This window comes from Opisthocomus hoazin, chromosome 9 (assembly GCF_030867145.1).
Source record: "Opisthocomus hoazin isolate bOpiHoa1 chromosome 9, bOpiHoa1.hap1, whole genome shotgun sequence".
NCBI classification, from domain to species: Eukaryota; Metazoa; Chordata; class Aves; order Opisthocomiformes; family Opisthocomidae; genus Opisthocomus; species Opisthocomus hoazin.
Window position 1 is genome coordinate 14730932 of NC_134422.1, and position 23549 is coordinate 14754480.

At 40.4% G+C, this 23549-nt stretch overlaps 1 protein-coding gene across 3 annotated transcripts in view; it reads right to left on the minus strand.

Moving 5' to 3' along the window:
• Window positions 1-23549, minus strand: part of EPB41L5 (erythrocyte membrane protein band 4.1 like 5) — a 60407-nt gene that overhangs the window by 29200 nt on the left and 7658 nt on the right. For all 3 annotated transcript variants that reach the window (XM_075430588.1, XM_075430586.1, XM_075430587.1), the window contains exons 3-14: window positions 19652-19756; window positions 14326-14368; window positions 13131-13209; window positions 10596-10640; window positions 10221-10273; window positions 7430-7550; window positions 6930-7017; window positions 6209-6297; window positions 3959-4028; window positions 3099-3268; window positions 1836-1942; window positions 1034-1061 (exon numbers count right to left, since the gene is read on the minus strand). In XM_075430588.1, coding sequence (XP_075286703.1) covers window positions 1034-1061; window positions 1836-1942; window positions 3099-3268; window positions 3959-4028; window positions 6209-6297; window positions 6930-7017; window positions 7430-7550; window positions 10221-10273; window positions 10596-10640; window positions 13131-13209; window positions 14326-14368; window positions 19652-19756 — 998 coding nt within the window. The remainder of the gene's footprint in view (window positions 1-1033; window positions 1062-1835; window positions 1943-3098; window positions 3269-3958; window positions 4029-6208; window positions 6298-6929; window positions 7018-7429; window positions 7551-10220; window positions 10274-10595; window positions 10641-13130; window positions 13210-14325; window positions 14369-19651; window positions 19757-23549) is intronic.

Genomic DNA, 23549 nt, shown 5'->3' on the forward strand with positions numbered 1-23549 from the left:
AAATAGAAAACGTAAGGCCGTATTAAGCCTGTTGTTTTGAAATGTTACTTCGTCATTTCCTACCCAGCTCCTGACTGTCATGATGCCTAACATCTACAAGTATCTACTTTTTAAAAATAATTTGGTTGCAATTGACCATTGCAATGTTCAGAAGTTATTAGGGCAAAGAACAGAAACCAGAACTGAACGACTTAGTTCCTTCACTGCCAGGTAATTCCTTTTAGCCTGGTTTCCTCTCTTCCCTTCAGGAATGGTACGAAAACTGTATGATTCGGATTCACATGAGTACCTTACATTGCAACAGCAAGTATGAACTTACACATGCAGAAAGAATCTAGGTACAGACATAAAGAACTAAAAGACCTCCCTCTCAATTTGATCACGTTGATCATGTTGATCATTCCAACCCTGGAAACATTCAAGACCAGGCTGGACAGGGCTCTAAGCAACCTGATCTAGTTAGCGGTGTCCCTGCTTGCTGCAGGGGGGTTGGACTAGATGACCTCTAGGGGTCCCTTCCGACCCAAAACTTTCTATGATTCTATGAATAATTTACTATAAATACCTAAAAACACTTAAGTATATTAATACAGAATAGAAAAACATCAACTTCATTCAAATATTTATTTTACTCTATTTTCCTTGTCTCTGATCTTCACTTGATTATGTATTTCGGTTACACAGCCAGAGTAGGCAGATTTCAGAAAGAAGACATCCTCACGTGCTTTTACCGGATCCCTTTACATGGCAGCACACAGAACTACAGCTCATATCCAGCAAGAACCACAGCTACTCAGAAACAAACCTCTAGTAAGCAAGTCTGGCAACATCTTCCATGCGACAGCAACACAGGAGCTTTGCTTTGAACAGCAGGTTTTATGTAAAGCAAACACACACAAAACCCACAGCAAAACCACAGTTAAGAGGTTAACACTCTATATTTAACTAATCTTACAGCCTCCTTCTGCAGACACGTGAACAAGTACAGTTGGCAAACATCAAAGAGAAATTTAAATACTGGAATGCATCTTACCTTGTTTCTTCAAGTTTAGCACCATGTGCTGCGAATATACAAAGTGTTAATTAAAATTTAATTTTTAGTTATAAGTTAAATACTGAGTATATTAATAAAAATAACCTAGCACTGCCTAAAAGTAGGCAACTAAAAGAGCAAAAGTTGCATGTATCCCATGTACAATGTGTGAAAAATAAAATTCTAAATTGGAAAAATAAAATTAAAAAAAATCTCAAGAACACACCGAAGAGTTGGATTTGAGCAAGTATCTGAAAGCATGCATGGAGGTCACGCGTGACCTAAACAAGAGTGGCAGCAAGAGACAAGGTATCACATGCTGTCAAGGTTGTGACAACAGAGAGTAACTCCCGAGAACAATGAAAAAAATCTCTGTGACAAAAATTTCAAACTTGATTAATAGATTCCAAATATTATCATTAATATATCATTATATATGATCTAACGATTGATATATACTTTATCATTATTGTATATTATTATAATATCTATTAATAATATTTTACATATATTAATATTATATCGCTGTTTCCTGGACCCAAATTTTCCATCTTCATGCAGAGACCTATTGCGCAATATTCATGGATGGTTCACCTGCTAGGCAATCTAGAATAAACTGCCTTGGACACAAGTTTCTTTCTGATAAATACATACCGTTTCCCAAATAAGTAAAAGAAAAGCTAATTTCGAAAATTCAAGAGAAGGGCAAACAACTACAGAAGAATTCCTACACAGAGCCTTTAAAGGATATGATTACTTGATTCTCAGTGGATTACGCTTCTCGGAATGGAAGGTCTTTTACCTTTCATTTGCAGTGTTCGTCTCGAATATCTCTTACTGGGCCTTCTTTCAAAGGATGCTGATCTCCTGGCTTTGTTGGTCTTGGTGGTTTGATACTCTGTTTTCCCACTAACAATGCCACGTAAAAGTACAAAACAATGAAATAAATCACGTATTTGTAAGGACAGAATACAGACACTGCTCATCAAAATACCACATTTCTATTTTAAATTCATAGCTTAATAACCTGATCTTAGTTCTATCAAAAAATCCCCAACTTAACACCTCAGAAGGCCTTTCACAAAAAAGGGAAGTTTTACAAACATCCTCATATTCACTCCATTTTCCCAAGACAAAAAGCTGAAGCAATGACTCCTTAAACATTAAGCTGCCGAAAAAGCACATTTGCCCTTTGCATATTTCTGAGGTCACAGTGCATGCAGCTTGGGAGAGGCTGAAAATTCTATGAGAGAGTAAAACTTCAGGTATGTTGCCAAAAGTCATACAGAAAGATGATAATAGGACTGAAAACCAGCATCTAGATGCTCTTGTTCCCAGGCATGTCTTTTTTGCCCAAGTTTGGCCAGACTCTGCTCCCAAGGCAGCAGCAGCCTCCTCTTCTCCTGACTCCTTGGTACCCTTGATCCCTCCCAAAGCAGACTCAGTGATGTTGCTGCAGTTGCTGGAAATGGAAGCAAAGTACACGCATACTGCCTGGGGTCACACCTCAACCCCTTCCACATGTTCTCACCAACGCTGGTGGGGCAACTAACAGCATCCTGCAGACTAGTCTGGGACCACAAGCGACTCGGCAGCCTGCTGTACACACCGGTAGTGCCTAACATGGAATGGGCATTATCTTAGGCTTCTGAAGCAGTACCATCACTCCAACAGTCAAGAACTCAGGAGTCAAAAGACTCGCAATGTCCCTAACTTTGCAAGTCAATCATCCATCCTCTCTGGTTCATTTAAAAAAGGGTGGGCTTTTAAGATGAAGTGATCTATAAAACACTATGCACTATATATGCTATGTAACGAACATAAACCTTAACAAACTTTTGATTTCTCACTGCACAGACCAGAATTACCTGAGGAAAAATCAGAAAACGCATGGGGGAAAATCTGTATGATTTAATAAAAGCAATAATGCAACTCACTCAGCTTGCACATTTCCCTGCTCTGTATGTCCTAGGTGAATGAATACCAAGTTCTCTCATTTCCACGTATAATCCAAGAAAAGCAAGAAACGACGGAAAATACGCATTAACTGACAGGTGACACTGACCTGTATCGGAACCGGGATCCCAACCGAATGAAGCCCGATCGACTTGAGCCTTTTTGGACAGGACCTCGGAGCCGGAAGAAGGCATGATGTTCTACTGCACATTTCCACAAGTGTTTGCAGGCTTTGGGATGATCCAGTCTAAAGACAAAAGTGTGCTCCTGCTCCTTTCCCTTAAAGCACACAAAGCACACTGACGATTTACAAGGGACTTTCATAAGCCAAAGCTACAATTCGGTGCAAGCCAAAGAAAATTTGGTTTTTATGAATACTGAAATGTATGTTTAAAAAAAGTATTTCAGGCAGAAAAATCAACCTTCTCAGACGCTTTCATGAACAACTGCTCCATTGTCTGAGGTTGGAGAAGGCTAGAGCTCAAGTCAAACCTCTGAATAACTACAAGTTAAAGACATCATTACAATAGGAAGGTACTTCTCTATGAGGCTAACATGGTCTCACTTCCAAATCTGATCTTCTCAAATTACCAATGATCACATTTTTGTTATCTCAGCTCTGAGCAACTTCTTCCCATGGGAACAGTTCCGGCACCTGCTCAAGGAATTCATTCTACTAAATGTGGTACATGGCATTTTTTTAAACTTTCTTGCACAATGCACACTGTTTCCAAATTATCTCATATACACTAGTTTCACAAACTACTCCCCTTTTAAAAACAGTGTGAGGGAAAAAAGTAATTGAGCTTCTTTATAGTTAAGTCGCTTCATTCCCCTCCTCATCCTAAGTCACAATCAAAACTCCTGCAAGGCATCCACGTTAATTCTCAAAACTTAAAGAGCTCGGTAGTATGTAAACTAGTACCGCATACTCAAGACTGAGATGTAACTAAACAGATAGTTATCTACCTGTTCATCATCTTCAACAACAACTAGAGTGAGTTTGTTCTTCTTGAAGTCAAGCCTTGTTATCTTTGGCCTGCAAGATGAGCAGAAAAAGCAGGTTATGTCTAACTCTCTTCGCAACTCACCGAGAGGTACATCCGACATGCTGATCCAAGCCTCTCTATCAAACTTTTTTTTTCTGGTTTTGTGGGTGTTTTTAAGTTCATGCAGTAGGTCTTGATTATACTGTGGATACCAATGTATCACTTCAAAAATATAACACTTAAGTAGAAACTTTAAAGATAAGAAGTCAGCAACTTCTAAAGAGATAATTTTATTGGAACTTAAAATAATAATTACTTGAACTGAAATCAAACTCCACCCAAACACTCCTGCTTGCCTACTCTCCCACAAGCCCACAAAACAACTCAAAAGACACAAAGGAAGGCCAAAATAATTCTACCAAGAAATGTAAATCACTGTACAAAGTATCACAGATGAATTCCTATGGTGGCTGTTTCAGAACATCCCAGCCAAAGAGAACAGCACGAACACGACAAGACACAAAAATGCAATCACTTTCTCCCCTCCCTGACCACCAAAAAACCACCCAGAATTGATGGTGGAGGGATGAGACACACAGATAACATCTCTGCTACAAAGTGCATGTTTTTCTGAGGAGTTTCTAAAACTGAACTGGGCTTACTCAAACTATTCACATGACAAAATTTCACCTCATCATCTGCCTACTTACTCTTTGTACACAGTTTTGAAAGACTGGATGGGAATTACAGAATAAAGAACTTAAAAATCCATAACTGCCTGTGTACCCACACCCAAATATCCTAAACAGAAGGTTCTCCATCTAGTGTTTTACACAATATAAAGTCCTGCAAAATTTCACCAGAACACTTCTAAGAAACCGCGCGGTGTTATTCAGGTATTCGACAGATGAAGCAGCACACTCTCATAAAAGCCAAAGGAAGCTCTATATGCTCTGACTATATATAGATCTGGGGTGGGGGAGAGTGTTTGCGGTTTTTTGTTTGCTTGTTTGTAATTAGCCCTTACTGATGGGCAGAAAGGGACATTTATGCCCTTCACTGGGCACAGAGACATTTTCTTAACGAAGAGGGTGCCCAGATAACATTGTATGTAAAAACTGCACTAGTACTATTGTTTCTGCCTCTTTTTAAACAGTAACATATAACACTCGGCTAGAACACCTGAAGAATCTTCATTTCACTGACAGGGTGCATACACTGTTTCCACAGCAGAGTAGTGCAAAATACAACAATAAACACACTATAAAAAAACCCCAAACATCCCAAAGTTAGTCCACCTTTTACTTGCCTCTAGCATATTGCATATGATAGAATCACAGAATGGTTTGGATTGGAAGGGACCTTTAAAGGTCATCTAGCCCATCCTCCCTGCAGTGAGCAGGGACACCTTCCACTAGACCAGGTTGCTCAAAGCGCCACCCAACCTGGCCTTGAACACTTCCAGGGATGGGGCATCCACAGCTTCTCTGGGCAACCTGTGCCTTGGGGCAGCCCTAAATGCTGGAGTCTGTTCAGCAACCTGTTCCACTGCCTCACCACCGTCACCCACCTGCTGAGGGGCCCAGAGCTGGATGCAGGACTCCAGGTGGGGTCTCACCAGAGTGAAGCAGAGGGGCAGAATCCCCTCCCTCGACCTGCTGGTCACGCTTCTCTCGATGCAGCCCAGCATACAGTTGGCGTTCTGGGCTGCGTGCACACACTGTCGCCTCACATCCAGCTTTTCATCCACGAGTGCCCCCAAGTCCTCCGCAGGGCTGCTCTCAACCCCTTCATCCCCCAGCCTGTAGTGATACTGGGGACTGCCCCAACCCAGGTGCAGGACCTTGCACTTGGCCTTGTTGAACCTCATGAGGTTCACACAGGCCCACTTCTCAAGCCTGTCCGGGTCCCTCTGGGTGGCAACACATAGACATATACATACATATATACACAGACTATTAACGTATCAACCATGAACGTTAAAAAAAGAAAGAGCATTTTTGGACACGATGAAAACACTCATAGGCTGCAGAATATTCAACCATGAACGTTAAAAAAAGAAAGAGCATTTTTGGACACGATGAAAACACTCATAGGCTGCAGAATATTTCTGCAGGTATCTAGTATTCACGGTGCTCTTACATCCCAAACAAGTATTTTTCTTGGCTAGTGCAAAAGAAACAGAAGAGTAAAAATCTAAAATATATTTTAGTACATAAAGAGAGCTTACCAGAAAAACAAACCAATCTTTGTGTCTCCTTCAAAGACAAGGACTCCTGTAGGTGTCAGTCCCAGGCTGTAATCATTGCCATCTCTTGCCTAATTGCCACAAAATAAAGATTATGTTCATTTTGGTGTTTGACCCTTTATCCAAACTACTCGAGTGATTAATGTAGCTTATTTGTCCAGTGTTACAACTACACACATTTCTGCTTATTCTATACAACAAAACTCTCACGCTTCAATGACCTTATGCAATGGATTTTTCTAGTCTATAACCCTTCAATAAGGCTGACTAAAGTGGAAAATTAAAGTTTCTTGATTTGTCTGTGTAATAACGACCTCCTTGTGCAGTTCTCCGCACCTCCTTCTCCACAGGAGATCTATTTTTACTCATAGTTCTTGAGCTGGTAGCTGACTGGACCCCAGCCAACTTTAATTTAATTACTATGATTTTCACATAGCTCTGAAGTTTAAATACAAACTGCAGTACATATTGCCACACCAATCACATATTTAACACAGAGCAAGTATGCTTGGACTAAAGTTATAGTATACATTTCTAGAAGCTATAAAGTGGAATGTTGATGCAAAGCCAGATCACTTGTTATACAGTTTAGATGAGTACAGTATTCCTTTTTTTAACCCCCTCAAAGCAAAACTGGTGTTGAAATACAGGACAAAGCTAACATTGTAATTTACAAAGGTCACTGTGCCATGATTAAACATACCTTGACTATGTGCATGTCTACACCATACATTTCCAGCCACTTAGCTTTGTTTAAGTAGTTAGTTTCAGCCTGTGCTGGTGTCTGCCCCCTGAAATAAATTTTTTGCTGTTAGGTGGATGCCTGAAAAAGCACAGAAAGGAAAAACTGGTATATGAGGAAAGAGGAGAATAAATTCCTGAAAGTTTCTGAAAAACCTAAACACTGCTGACACATGGTTGCTTTCATGAACATCAAGGTCACTTTTGCAAGTTTTACTCTGAAATCGCTGCTGCAAAAAGTATTGCATTTCAAGATTCTGTACCTCATCATTTTACTCAAACCTTTGAAAAATTTCATTTTTCACATTATATCCTCTTACTAAATACGATAGAGCCATATTAGAATTACATTTCTGAGCAAGACCACAGAAGCAGCATAAGCAGCATCTTTTTAATCCACTTTCTTCACAGAAAAATCAGTGCAAACAGCTGGTTAGTAGTATGCCCTGGAAGATGTAGTACCTGCATTCTTTCCACTTCTCAAAAATGGCTAGTTCCATCTCTTCAGTCTGAGTGGGAACAAACCTGAACTCAGACACTAGTTCAGGGACATGTTCAGCAGGATCATAGTCTCCAAGTTCAGCTACAAAAGAACAGCATTGTCAAGCAGTGTTCCTAATAAACACAGTGAATATTAACAGGAACTGCTACGTACTTTTCTAGTTTATCTAAAATACTAAATTTCTTCTTGTGTTCCTCCTTCTCCTCCAGTCACGTATTTTCTGACAGGGAAATTATGGACACTGAACAAGCGGTTGTGTTGTCTGCACAAAAGCTTTGCATTAATTTTCACAAAGTGCTACTGATATATTCCTTAACAAGCTTCCTATGAATGGAAGTCATCAACACCCATGAAACTCACCTTTTTTCTTTCTTGCAGAAAGTTTTCAACATTTTTATCACTGAAGTCTCTACTGAGACTACAGCTGACTAACGTTACAATAGAATTTTGCCTTAAATTATTAAAACAAAATCTCTTGAGATTTGTAAAAAGCAAAATCAGTTCTGACACTTTTCATAAAACTATTCATCCATTCTAAAAACTAGTTTTTGGTTTTATGACTATAAATCTCCCTGTCCTGCTAAAATTACTCTGTGTCAGAGCACAACCATGCAGTTGTTATTTGTCACTCTGCTTTTCATCTAAGAACATAATAAATGTCCTACTGGGTCAGTCAATTGGCTCAGCTAGTCCACTGCTGCATGCTCAACAGGAGCAATAAGAGATGCTATTTAGAGAGCATACTGGAACACAGTAGTCAATGGGCGTGCCACATCAAAAGCACAACCTCCTTTTTCCACAGATGCTAGCAAGTGCAGCTTTTCAGACTGATGTATGCCTAAAATCCTGAAATTCACAGGTAGAAACCTGTACAAAAATGTCCTGCTTTCAGAGTCACTAAGCATTTGCTCCTCCCACTGATTTCAAGCGGCTTCTTAACGTTCAGCTCATATCCAAAAAACTAGAGATAATTCTGTAACTTGGACCTTGGGTGTCTGATATGGGCCAGTAACTGTTCTGCCTGAAAGAAAGGAACTACAGATATTTGTGTAGGAAAAAAATAGTGATGTCTCTGGGAAAACGTGGAAAAGTCACATAGATACACACAGTATTCAAGAGGTACAAAAACTACATACAACCTAAAAATCTGTTTCTTGAGTTTTGAACACTGCAAGCATAATAATAGTCTTTTCACCCCCTCCTTTTTTTTTTTTTTTAAATGCTGACTGAGGAAGTCTGTAGTTCTATAATAATTTACTCCCACTAAAACGCCTGCCTCTGCTGTTGAAAGGAATGCTGTCAAAGCCAGCTTAGGTTCCAGCTGATTTAAATAAAAGTACACAGCTGTCAGACGGTAAGATTAAAGCCCTGCTACGGGCCTCATTGTGGAGAGAGGAAAGAAAAGACCAGCACAAAAAGCAATGGATATACAGCCTAATTAGATCACTTTGTTTTTCCAAAAACTTATCCACTGAAGCCGTATCTTAAGGCTCTAACAATGCTAATATTTTTAACTGCGTAATGCGTTCTAACTGTTTTCCTTCCATACAAAGAGCAGGTTGAAAAGGCAGGTATCTTTACAGTTCAATCCCGACTTTCCACACCTACAAATGATCACGGCCATTAGTAGCTCCTGCCTGAAGAACAAAATGTGTTTTGGAAAATATCTATAAGAGAAAGGATTTCAGTGACTTAGTTCTCTCACCCAACCCTGCAAAGTAACTACAGCAGTGCATTGGTTTGGGAGATGAATGTTGTGAAGGGAATTTGTGTGACACAAACGCATGGCATATCTCCAAATTCGCTCTTCATCAGAGGGCTGCACAACAGCTTTACAGCAGAGGTTCTGGGATTTTTTGTAGACTCACAACTGCATTGAACAAGGCCATATAGCTATATCCTCCAACAAGGACCCAAAAGCCTACTTCAGCAGACGCTTCTAAAACTTTAAACCTCCCCTCTTCCTTTTGTGAGCTCCACTGCTTGAAACCACAGCAAACTTCACATTTGTTGATATCACACCCTCATCCAAACAACGACAGCCATTGGCCATGAAGACCAGTGATGTACAACCCATAGAAGCAACTGAGGGTCAGACCACAGCTCTCAGAGAAGCCATGGATGCCGGTGTCTCAGTTGGAATCAAAAGTTTAAGACAAATCCTTAACAAGAGTCTCAGGTGTCTCAAACATAGTGCTGTATAGCTGATGAAAAATATAGTATGTCGCCTCTTTTGGCTCAAGAAGGATCTGAAATACTAGCAAGTGCAGTTCAACCATAAGGGCTCAAGTACAAACATGTTTCTACAAATAAGCTGAAGCCAAAAACTGTGGTTTTTATATACAGGACTTTTCAATTGAGTGCAGAATCAAGTAATTTTGTACCTGATTTGTACAACAAACATACGGCAACGGGAACTGTGTTACTACATCAGAGCAATTCAGGAAGCCTGCAGACCCTGTATCTTGTGTGAAAGTGGACAGGTTTGCACACAAGCATCTGAGAAAACAAGTTTGGGGCAAAGCTACTTATGTTCAGAACCTCCTTGATCTCTTTCCTGAGGAATCGAGTAATTTTCTACATAAGCTCTCAGCAAAATTACAATCAAAAAGAGCTGTGTTTCACACTAGATCACTAACGTATGGGCAGAACCTATTTTCTGGATGTAACAAGGACAGACTAAAAGAGGTAATAAGAGTCTACACAAAGCTGTTCATGCAACCTCATCCTTCCCCGCTCATACCTACGCACCTTGCATGTTATAAGCTGCCAACTGGACGGCTGTGTCAAAAGGACATTCCAATCTGCCGAAAGAGAAATGCATTGTTAAAACCTTAGCTGACACTATTTAGCAGACAATTCGTATACCTGACACTAAGAAACTGCAAATGTTTGGGATAGGAAAGTGAAAAAGGATTAGCAGATTTTCAGCAAATTAACAAGAGATAAGTACTACATTATTTAAGCGTTCCGCTCCTGCTATTCATACATGGAAAAGTAGTATTTCAGAGAAAAACATAACATTACACTACTTAGAAAAACTTATTATTTATCCAAATATAAGTTTAATAACCTACGCTAAACACACTGTAATTGTTTAAAAGGATGTTTATTGGGAACACTTACTTTCCACTAAGTATATCCAGTTTCAGCTGCAGAACAAATAAATACCTGTAGGATTAAATAAAAAATAAAAGTCATTGAGTAATAGTTCTAATGTGTCACAGCTAATCAGAGGAAGTTACAGCCTGCCAAATAAAAACATTTTCTGCTCTTTACATGGGTTTTCAAGACTGAAGAAACTGCACTGCCGTCTTCCAAGTTGGGTTTGTATGCTTTGTGCACATTTCAAATGAAGCAAACATAAAACCAGAAGTTGTCACAAGCTGAACTACAGTGTTGCATGGGAAAAGAAATAGGATACCTAAGTAAGTCTCATTTTCTCTCTTCTGATCCTACCTGGGCAAAGAACAACTTCCATTTTCCACATTTTCTTCACTATTCATAGGCATATCGATCTCATGAGAGAATGAATATTTTAAAGTCTCTAAAAAATAAATGTTCCTAATATGGATTGTTTACCTAAAATCCAACCCAGAAAGCTGACTGCAAAGAGACAAAGAAATAAAGTGTAGGCTGCAGCTTTTTCAACTTGTTCACTCTTCAGAAACAGCCTTCCATCACTGCCTTGCTTCTTCAGTACTCTTCTTTCTTAGAAATTGGGCAAATATCCAGTACAAAACTCCTATCCTTTTGGGATGCAACACCAATCTTTCCAATCCAATACCCACAAGGAGTAGCCCTCTTGCTGCTTTCCTTTAACAAGAAAAGTAGTCTCATCAACTGAAATGCTGGCATCCGTGATGGCATCCCGTTTGAATCCTGCTACAGATGAACAGAAGCCCTACGCACAAAGCCAAAGACGATGCCTCTGTTTTCACTTGTGCCCGTGTCTCTTCGTACTCACATACACAGATATGAAACAGATGCAGGCAGTTTTCCTACAGGTCCCTTGGAAATCCACAAATACTTTGCCAAATCATTTATTATTATGAACCCTGGCCCCTACATGGGAAATAAATTTGTTTGCTATTGACCCTAGATATCAAAAGAATGAGCACAGGCCCCCAGTGTATTGCGGGTGTGACCAGTCCCTGCTTATCAGCCACATAACACTTGCAAACAATTCCAGTGCGCTTCCCATGCTTCGGCTGTGTTACACGGCCTCTGGCTGCTGGCGTCCGACGGGAAGCTGGCAGAGGCGGGAGCAAGCTGCACCTGTGGAAGCTGACAAGGAGCTCCCCTGGGGTCCTGCCGCACTAAGCAAAGGTGGAAGCTTCAGCAAGCCCCTCTTAGTGACAGCTGTAACTCGCAGCAGAGCTCCCCTTCCCACTGCTTCTCTAAGGGGTAAAATTGTCTGGAGACAGAAGAGAGTGCTGCCCTCTGTTCTGGGGATTAGCTAAGCAGACAGACAGGGTTTAAAAGCCCTCAGGTCTCAGGTCTGCCATGCTAAAACCTGTATAGCGAGGTCTGACTGGCAGAACTCGGGATGGATGAAAATGTTTCACAGTGGTAGATACAGATGTAGGTCTGAATTTTGCTTATGGTTACTATTTTTAAAGACAGTCAAATGTTTATTCAGGAACGTGAATGGAGAGGTAAAACATTCTTCTTAGATCGGCAGAAAAGCATTAAAGAAGAGCAGTTACAACATTATGCAAGTACGAAGCTGCACAGGGTACATATGGCTGTAAGGAGCAATGCTACTGTAATCTTCCTGGTAGCACTCCTATGGATTTGGCTGAAGTGCAGATTGAAGACACAGACATAAACCTGAACAACAAAAAAACGCACTTCAAGCTGTTACTAATGGCTGAGGGTATGCAGCATTGCAGCTACCAAGAAAACATAAAAAATTCATTTTGTCTCCAAACAGTATCATCAGCAGAGGTGACAATGCAAAGAAACGTTGCCTTTTACAACAGATTTATACTACTGACAGATGGCAGGCTGCGTTTTCTTTCAAAGCACCCCAAGTATGTCTCAGTCCAACATGAAATGCAGCATTATGAACGGATTTGTGAAACGCTTTAATCAAGAACAACTGCTGCTCACTTGATACTACAATCACACTTATCTACTACCACACATATAGTACTGTCAACTCACATCTCAACATAGTAGTAAAATGCTATTTTCCCTTTGCATAAGTTCTGCAAAGACCACAGATGTAATGAAATGTTCACTGAACTTGTTTTTCCCAAAGAGGAGCTCTAACTTGCAATTCAACACTTTTCTGCCTAAAGAGACAGGACGGCTGCATACAGTTGAAACAAAATGCACCTTAAGAAGAATAAAGAAAGGAATGATGTCTGTTCTCTTCAGTAAAAACCTCTGTCCACTGTGCATAAGCTACTCAGATCAGTTGCCAGAACTGCCTAATGAAAAATGGTGCGTCAGGTAATATAGTAAATATATAGATCTCTATATATCAGAGCTCATTTATTTCATGTGAGGTACATTAGCAACATTTACACAAAGTCACATAAACAAGCAGCTCCAAGGAATTCCCCAGAACATCATACAACTGTTTAAATAAATACCACAAAACGTTGTCCTGGCCTATTTGGATACTTCCTTCTCACATAAAATCCCTCTTACCTTGTTAGCTCTTCACGTAGATTGTTGGGCTCTGATGAGTAAAACTTTACACGAAAATGCAGACAATACGGTGGGCCAACTGCAAAGTAGAATTGATTCAAGACAACAGTAACAGTTACTGGATGAGACATTTTACTTTTTCATTACACAGAATCACATCATAGAACTTGACTGAAATTGCCTTAAGACCTTGTGGTAGGACAGAGCCAGGAATTCCTTTGTGACAGGGAAATGCATGAAAAACATCAGGGTGAAAGGACACTTAAATACATGCACAAAATAGTTATGTATATTACAAGTCAATCCAGCAGTCATATCACATTAAGTTGATTTGTCTTGCCAAAAGCACACAAATCTAGGTTAATCCCTGTATGTAAGGACTCTATCCATCACCAAGAAAGCTGAGCATCTTGGCTCTGCAGTTGACCAAACCCCCAAGCACTCTGTTGGTCTCTGTAACGCCTTTCCAGGGCTCTGGGAAATACCCACTGCTGCAACTCAGACCTCTTTATCCCACAGAAATTTAGACATATTTAGGGGGATTTAACAGACCCTTCGGTGGAAGAATCATCTCTTTTGGAAACCAAAGAGTTAATTCAGCAAAAAGATGGATTAACAGTTCTTTAAAAATGTGCAGCGCTCTGCTGATTCTTGCATCTGACAGGAGGAATTTTCTCTCTCTCGGTGCCTCCAAAACCCCTGTTGTACTAACACAGCACCACAAATCCCTGAAGACTTCCCACAGTGGAGAGCAAGGAAGTTGCTAAACGAAACTCAGCTGATGTCGCAGCTTACGCAAGCATGCACCACTGAAACAACGAGGGCGCACTAAACCCTTGTGCAGTAGGTAAGGACTTGGTGGGCCGAACAGACTCCGGCATTTAGGGCTGCCTCAAGGCACGGAGGCTCCAAGAGAGTTTTCGCATAGTCAGGATAATGATCTGTAACACTAAAGCATCTTCAGCTGCCTCGATTCTATTTAAACTATAATTAATGAGCCTCTAACATGTTTAATTAAGGACATTAGACTAAAGTAATATGAGCTACAGAGGGATGAGGTTATTAAACAATCAGCAGCTCCATGCCAAGTTTTTGTCACCGGGTCTTGACACTGCCTCCCACCACCCATTTCAACTCTCTGTGCCTCCTGTAAGTTCAATGTGAGATCGCAAGAGAAAACGGAAAGGACACTTACTTTTAACTTGCTTTTTAATGCTTTTTGTGTTGTCCAACCAATGCTGAAAAATAAATGACTTTCATTGAATTATCAATAAAGAAATCTCACAAAAAGAACAAAAAAGGAAGAAAAGCCCTATTTATTCGTGAAGACCATCTTGGAATAACAAGTAGTTTGTTAAAACAATCTAATCCAAATCTTTCACAATTCACAGCTCTCTCCTAATCCTCATTGAAGATCCTTTCACTCAAAGTCTGTAATGCAAAATGTCAGTTATGAACAACAGAAACATCCTGTAGTACCTTATTTAAAGCCAATCTTCAAGAAAGCATTATCTGCTCTAAAAAAAAAAAAAATGTACTGACAAACCACTTTAATTACTAAAATTTCCATCCTGTCAAAACAAACAAAACAATTCACACGTTAGTAGGTCAGCCAGTGACAATGTGCCAGAGAGGCATAAATCATAGCTGGAGACTCTGGCACTCAGTTGTGTGTGATGTTTACTTGGGGTGGAAGGGGAGACACAGAATAAATATTGCTGGCTTTCAGGCATTTTCTTTAGATGACTCAAGTGTAGCAACAGCAAAGCTGTCTACATCCAAACATAAAGGTCAGCTCTACCTAATTCTCCAAAATCTATTCACAGGTGACATTAACAATTGTCACATGGGAGGACAGAAGTTACTGCCTCACCTACTAATGCTAATTATAACCTATATACAATTCGTGAAGCCAAAATAATGGCTTCACTTACACTGCATACAACAGCATGTGAAAAAAAGCTATAGATGGCAAGTTGAGAGAAGCATCTACACCTATACGCTACGCTTCCTAAAATAACTGCATATACTCCCACCCCTGAATTCTAGTTTATACCAGAAATTAAAGCTGGGAAGTTAACACACAGCTAGCGGCAGAGACCTAATTCCCAGTGCTGTGCACAGTAAACAGCTCCCTCCTCCAAAGGAGGTGACTCAGTCCATCAGTAAACACGGCACCCTATGCAACATCGCTGCACTGACTCAACAGCCAGAGCAAACCACCTAGCACACTGTGTCCTGCATGGTTCACAATGCTCAGGTAACACCACCTCATCTGGTCAATCCCATATGTCACCTTGCAACCAATACAGATCAATTATACACTTAGCAACACTCCTTTCATCAAACCATGGGCCATGAAGTTCACAGCGGGCCCCACGGAGGACAGAAAAGCAAGAAAAGTATGAGAAAGAACTGTTATTTTCAGGTTGCAATGCCAAGCGCAAACACATTCCTGTCTTCAGATCAGCCCTGCCTTCTGCAGAGAGCGTGTAAAGCCAGCCTGTCACACAGCCAGGATATGCAGCGATTGATATATTAGCTGCAGATCAGAACAACTGAACCATCTACTGCTGCTCTGCACACAGCTGAAAGTGCTCTCATTAGCTAATAAAACAAAGTAGCTACAGAAAGGCATTTGAAATGTATCTAATATATGTTTAAAATAAGGCAGGAAGCTTAAGGAAGAATGAAGCAAATATTTATGTCAACTTTGCTTACCCTACCAGTGAGATGGAGTTGAGCAATTTTTGTTTCTTTAAGAAAATTATAATCTCTCTTCCTATTCCACAAACTCACTTGCTGGAAGAGATAATTCACTTACTCCTTCCTCCACCACAAAAATACACAAACTACCTACTTGGAGGCTTACAGGTGATTTAGACACAGGAATGGCAAAGAGAGACATTTCTAGGCTCCAGGGCTGGCTGTGCTCGCCTGTTTCATCTCCCTCCTGTTTTCTCTCATCTCCTCCACATTCCATGGGAAGGCAACTGAGAGGCCCGCGACAGGCACTGATAGCATTTTACTCTGCTCAGCTCTTACCCCCAGTGTCTACCAGGGCTCCATCTGCATGGTGAGGGTGCGTGTGGAAGAAGAGAAACAGAACTGCTTTTAAATAAAGGGTGAGGAAGGAAAAAAATCAACAACAAAAAAACCCCCAAACCAACACATGCATGGACACACACAGACGTCAGGAAACTTAAGATTTATTCCAAGTGATTAAAATGGAATTCAAGTGGACCTGGCAAAAAGTTTACATTTTGATGAGAGTTTGCTCAGCACAGTCTACTGCTGAAATCCAGAGATAAAAGTTTGCTAAACAAAAAGCAATATGAACAACAGACTGGACAGAGTACTGGAAGTCCTAACTAAAACAGTTTGCTGCTTCAAAAATAAGCCCAGCAACATTTCAAGAAGGTAGGGCAAACGAGTTCTTAGCAAAATAGTGAGGCTAAAACTGGTCCCACATTTTACGGAATTAATGGGTGCTACTTAGTGCAATGCTATACAAATCATTTTCAGTATTAAGCACTGCATTAGGCAAAATTCATGTGCTGTACAATTCCATTAGGAACAGCAAGTATTTCATGCTTGCAACCTGTACATTACAACTAGAAATTTGCCACCTGTTAAATGTCCAATGCCTCCTTACTAGAAACGTCCTTCCAGCATTGCTAGAGGGAAAGTCAAATAGCTCAGCAAGTTAACAACAATCTTCACCTTTCGTGTCACCAGACATGCCACGCTGTTCATTGTCAGTCTGAATCAAAGCTACTTAAATTAACAACTGCCTGTTCCCTTGGCTGCCAGATCAAGTCTGATATATGGTGGACAATCTTGCAAATAAAATCCCTTTGCCACCTCCTGCCTCTTACTGGGAGGTAGAGGGAATAACCATCAGACTAGCAATGAACAAAGAAATCACATGAAAATGACAATTCTTTCACTTCGCTAATAACTAGTTCAAGAACTTCTTTAAGAAGACAGTACTTGAATCCTAGAACCCAAGAGGTCAGGAAGAGTCTGCATTAACCTGGGTTTAGTTCGTGTCCCCCCCGTCCCCCCCCCAGTCAAACTCAAACACCTAACCACTACTCACTTAAGCAGCTCAAATGAAGGAAAAAAAGCTATCCTTCAGTTGTTCAAAATGAATCTACTGAAAACACCTTTGCAGTTAAAACAAGCAGGGATTTTTATTTTTTTATTTTTTTTTTAATTTAACTACATGCTGCTAGTTTGCCAGATTTTTTATATCATCAGGTGCAATTAGCCAGTAGGGAAATATACTTAGATTTAATTTGGGTAGCAAAAATATTATCTCCTTCAGAGCCAGTGGACAGTTCTGTCCAGAGTAAAGGACTGCATTCTTAGGCTGTTTATTTAACAGGACTCCTGAATAATCTTCGACAAGTCACTTGATTAGTCTCTGCCTTTGTTTCCAGCTGCAGATTGGGTTTCTGCTAGAATGTGCCAGCTCCTCTTTGCAAGGATGGCTGCCATCGCAACAGTTACTCATTTCTTAAAGCAATTACCTTCATTCAGCTCTTCTGGCAAAATGGAATCTTGTCTGCTTCCTTACACAGAGTGTAACATTAAAGTCCAGTTTAAACAGATTGTTATCTCTACTCTGCCTCTTTTCAGTCTCACATAGTTAAGGAAAGGAAACAAACCAAGTTTGAAATTGCTTGTAGCTGGTAGATTGTGCAGTAACAAATACTCTATCAGGTGCTGTCTTGACTGGAAGCAACCATTTGCTGGACAAAAGCAAGCCATGAGCCATTACTGAGACAGAAAAGATTAACTCTTATTTCCCCATTTCAAGATGACATAATGTTATTTGATAACAGAACAGTAAGAAGAAAAAAGTTTACCACACAGATAGTTTCACTGGTTATAACTAACCCACTGTGAATTCTTACAGAATCTTAGACGAAAACGGACATGCTTCAGAAACCACATGGCAGAAATTGAGTTGGGATACCTAAAATGCATAGTTCATTTTTTTCCTGAAGCAAAAAGATAAATGCAATGGAGCCACTCACTATCAATACACAACATCCTAGACTGTACATGCTTAGCACAGCTAACATGATTTTTATAAATATAAAATGGTATGTGATGGGCTGTCTTCTGATTTCTGTTGGTAGGAGGCATGCATAGTTCTGAATGACATCCTTCTGTCAGTGTAATGGTCTTTTCCTCCCTAGTGTAAATGTCTCTGCAAGAGCTTAAAGATGGCTTTCACTACTAGAAACTGCAGCCCAGCAGCAGCTAATCCAGCTAGTCATGAAGTTTGCTTCAGGTCCTGAACACATGCTATTTTCTCAGAAGAGCATGTTCACTACTATTACAAGCTAAGCATAAAACTCGACTGCAATAATTCTGAAAAGAAGCCATCAGGTTATAAGTGTGGTTTGGAGTGGATAACACAGTGTCCACAGCTGTCAGCTTCTTCCAAAACTTCAAGACTGGGGAGTTTTCTGCCATTGTACAAAGCTGTAGCAATTAACATGTCACCTTCAAATTGCTCTGGACTTAGACCCTCAGAGAAGTAAAGGAATATATGTCATCGCCTCCATTTCGTTATGTTGACCTCAAACAATTCAGGTATTTAGCTCGGCAGCAACTGTCTCTGCTTCCACTCTGCCATCCTAATCATGAAATAATTCTGAAGCACACTTGAAACACAGGAACAACAAGGTCATACATCTAACAAATACAATAGACACACACGGTATGAAAACTCGGATGTCTTTCTACCTGGAGGCGTTGAGATAAGTGAATACAGGTTTAAGTTGCAAGGATACAGGACAGAGACAAGAATCCACTCCTTGCCTAAGGACTGACTTAGCTTGCAGCTGTTCTTGTGGGCAGGACGAAGTACTTGGCCATAAGAAGTAACCATGTAAAACTGCACAGCCAGCAAGTGAAAGAACTGTGGTTGCTTCTGACAAACAATGCCTTGCTTCCGTTTCTTACAAACATACAGCAAACTTCACAAACAAACTCAGGCTTCCAAGAACCCTCTGCTCAAACTGTCCAGTACATACAAACACATCCATACTCTAGCTGCAGGTCTGAGTCACAACCGATTTGAGCAAATCAAAGGTACACCGCTCTTGCTAAGATTATTTCCTAAGCAGACAGTAAAAAGATGACTTTTGCTAACGAGAAAGTTGATGGCATTGGCAAAGGGAAACTTTCTCTCTCTGCAGAACAAAGAGCAAAGCACACGCTCTAGTTTTGCCCCTTCCTCTATGCATCAGCAGCATCAAGAATTTCTACATTCTGCAACACAAGGTGCAACGGGAACAAGTGAAAGACGAGAAAGGAAGAGACTACAGCATTGTAGTATGTTAAGAATGCTCAAGGTGGAATTAAACTTGGAGTCACTTAAACTAACACACCACACAGCTTCTGCACAAAACATAACCAAAAAAATGCAGCTTTCTTCCAGCATTTTTGTCAATATTAAGGTTTAACTGGGGGGTGAGGGGGAGAGGAGCATTGCTACTCACCGCCACTTGTGCGGAATCCATGAACCTTAATCCAAAGTAGTCACTTTCTATAAGGTCCAGATGATACATGATCTGTTCAAACAGGAGCTGGCCTTTGGCTTTTTTCTGGAAATGCAAAAGGATTTAGTACTTAACAGGTATGATTATTGTAGCATCTACCATCTTCTAGGCATACTTTATATTGTAATTCCAAAAGTAAGAGAATCCCAAAAATTAAGCTTCTAAAACTATAACATGGAAATTATTTTTTTCTCTCATATTTTTTTGATGGCTGCTTTTCTGAAAGGCAAATGTACACCCCATTAGAAACACACATAACATCCTTAATGGACTTGCATAATGTCCTTTTTAGGAAAAGGTCAACACTGACTTGCATAAGACAGAGTGTTAAAACGTCATCTTAATCACTGTCCCTTTTAGGCTTTCCTTACTCACCGAAGTTCAATAGAACTGGAAATACAGCTAGTACAATTGCAATGACTAATGCACTGGAAACTTTTCAGAGCAAAGTACAGCAAATTGCTTACAAATTTACTACTGTTAGATATCTAGGCAATTCATCAGTTTTGAAGCAGGTAGCAAAGCATATTGAATTAGGATATAGCATTCTATTAGCAAGTGTTTTTAACAACTGCCAGCAAAGAGTCTGGGGCAAGCCACTTCAACAAATAGTAGTTAGATAATGCAGAGTTTATAAAACTCACTTGTAGGTGCAAAAAGCCACTTCGTATGCTCATACATAATATATGAAAAAACTCAGCTTTAGCCCCAAGTAAGCATCATTTTTACAGTGATGGTCTAAAAAATTAAACAGTTGTTTTTAGACAGAAGACATGTAAATAGCACTGGGCAGTTTCTACACAACATACATTTTTCATGCTATGAACTCCTTTATCGTAATACATTGAAAGAAAAGCTTAACAGTAATACCCGAGATGTCCAAATGTAATATAAATGCATTAATAAATTAGTAGGTCAGAATATAAGTCACGGTGCTGAAAATAAGTATTTTTAAAGGCAAAGAAATGCAGAAAGGATTTATGCTTACTCTGCAAGCAGTTTAAGGATTTCTCTATTTCCATAATGCTATTGTCTTGCACTCTTTTATCTTAATATTTATACATTCACAATATAGGATATGGGCTAACTTTCTAGCATATTTTTTAGCAAGCTACTAATTAGCAGATTCAGTCCACCCCTCAAAATTCTGGGCCTGCCAGAATTTGTGTTCTCAGAAATAATCTGGTTTCATCTCCGAGTCATACCCATGTAAGTAAAGCATAATTTTTGCCACCTTCTTCTACCCTGGTCTGCAAATATTTTATATTCATCTTTGCAATCATAACCATGGGTTCACTCGTTGCATTAGTTAAACCCAACATGGCACTCTGCAGCTCAAAGTAAAATCTCAGAAAAGCCTGTAAACTGAACCTGCCTGAGCAAGCTCTCCCACAGTTCTTTGCTTCCAAGCACTGGGGAGGTGGGGGGAACAGAAGGCACCTGGACCAGCCAGCAACTTCACACACACGCAGCACCTACACAGCGTTGTATAATGAAAACGCTGAGATGCAGACCTCATCAAACTCGTTCAGGGCAAGTTTTTTCTGTTGACTTCACGAAGAAGTACTTCTCAGGCAACAGCAGACTTCTTACATACCAGCAAGGCTCTCCTAACAGCAGCCTTAAAGCAAATCGCCTACGTATAAACCCACACATTTCTTCCACTATTTGAGCCTGTAGCCTCTTTCTTGAAAGATCAAGCATTCAACAGTTGATAATTTATCTCAGCGCAGGATCTCTTCTGCTTCAGCAGAAAGATATACTAAATCAATTCAGCATTTGCAACAGCAAAACTAGAAAAATGTTTCATTTTGCATGAAGCTTTCTGCACCTGGTCTAACACCACTGAAAAATCTGCCCTTATTGGGCAGAACATTTCTGATCCTTCTCAATTCCTCACCAAGTCGTCTCTTAAAACTGTAATTAACCAGTTATCTCAGCCACACTCCCTCCCAGGGATGGGCAGCGGAGCACTTTAACTCGAGCCTGGAATTACTACATGTGCTGCTCTCAGACTATCAACAACCAAAACTTACTACTGTCTAAAATTCTACGGCATCAAATTAGTTTCACAGCGCGTTTGCCGTTTCAGTAATCTCAGCAAAGGACTCAAAGATGAAGTGGACCCAGAATGATTGATGTGGGAGAAAGTGCCTGAAGAACAGTATCGGAGCCGCTCTGGAAAAGTTTGCAGGGCTGCTGGCTGTTTTCTAATTTAATTCACCAAGGCTGTCAACACAGAATTAATTATGCAGTACTTTGCATATGACTTCAACCACCAGTGGCTGTATTTGGTGCAAGTCAGCAAGAAGTTCACACGTGCTTTAACATTTAATCCAAATTCTTTCTTAAAGCCTTGCTGGAGTCCTCCCTCCTTGCATTTAAACAAACTGCAACCAAAAATCTTATTGCTTTGTAACCGGTCAACTTCTACAAATCAAAAATTAATTTATTTATATTCAATAAAACCATGATCTCAAGTGTTTTCGAAAGACACCGCAAAGACACACTTTTATTACATTTTGTGGTGAAAAATTACCCTAACTTTCTAACGGCAACATTCAACTTCAGTGACATTTTTATCCCGCTGCTACACCAGGCTTCCTCCCCACCCCCCCATTTCTCTTCCTTGCAGCAGAGCTCAGGTTACTCTCAAAGGATAAATATTTTCAAGCTGCTTAATGTTTATCAATGAACTATTAACAACTCCACTCACAAGCAGTCCAGCCAGTGGCTGGTCCTCCCTTCAGGGCAGAAATTAAACTCCTCATGGGTTTGTAATTCTGCAAAACCTGACTACTCAATTACACAGCTTGCTATAACTCTGCAGGAGGCAACAGCAAACATCCCACAGCGGCAGAATGAACTACTGAGCTGGGAAACTTATACAAAATATATCATTTATGTAGGGCATGTCATCTAGTGGTTTTGCTACACTTTGGAATGAGATAAAAGTACCTTTTGATCACTTTGGTATGAATCGTGCCCCCTGCCCCCCCCAATAGCAGCGATGCTCCCAAGTATGTCCTACTGACATCTCTCGCTGCTTTGCTGGCTGAGTAGCTGTGACGAAGGCTGGACTTAACCCGGTAGCTCAGCAGCACAGCTGGGTAAAGCCAGCTCTGGTGTCCACCTCCGCAGGCGGGTTTGTCCCTTCATCGCCGGGACAGGGTGATACGGAGACATCCACCTCGGCTCAAGCTTCTCAGTCGCTGCCTAGAACTAGAGGGACAGCATTTATACCCTCTTCTCACGGTCTCGGAGATGAAGGTTATTTCACGGACACGCAGTCAAGAGCGTAAGCCAGCAACTCAGCGTTCCACAGCTCGCCCGTCTGATGTAAAAGCCATTTTCAGCCCTAGCAGCAGCCAGCACAGACCAGCTCTGGTGAAGCAACACGGGCTTCCAGCAGCCAGGGATCAGACCCTGGTGAGGGGCAGGCACCAGCTGAAATGGCTCCCCTTTTAAGTTTTCATCACGTTTTTAATCACACTGAAGTACTTTAAACTTCCAAAACTTGAAAAAAAAATAAAACCAGAACCAAAAAGCCCAGCTAATGAATTTACTAAGTAAATGCTTAACAGAAAACGATTTTTCTCCCGTTTCTTTTCTTTCTGAAGAAAAGGAGGTCCCTACACAAGATGAACTCTGAAAAAAAAGTTGAATAGGCTTCACCTTCATAGCACGACTCATCCCTTGTGTCTTTGCAGCTGCACTTCTCTGTCAGAAGGCTTATTCAAATGATTATGTTAATATTGCTTATCAACAATAACTAACAGTAGCTATTACCTTCAGTAGCTACTGGAGGGTGAAACCCTCCCTTCCTGGTTTCTGTTAA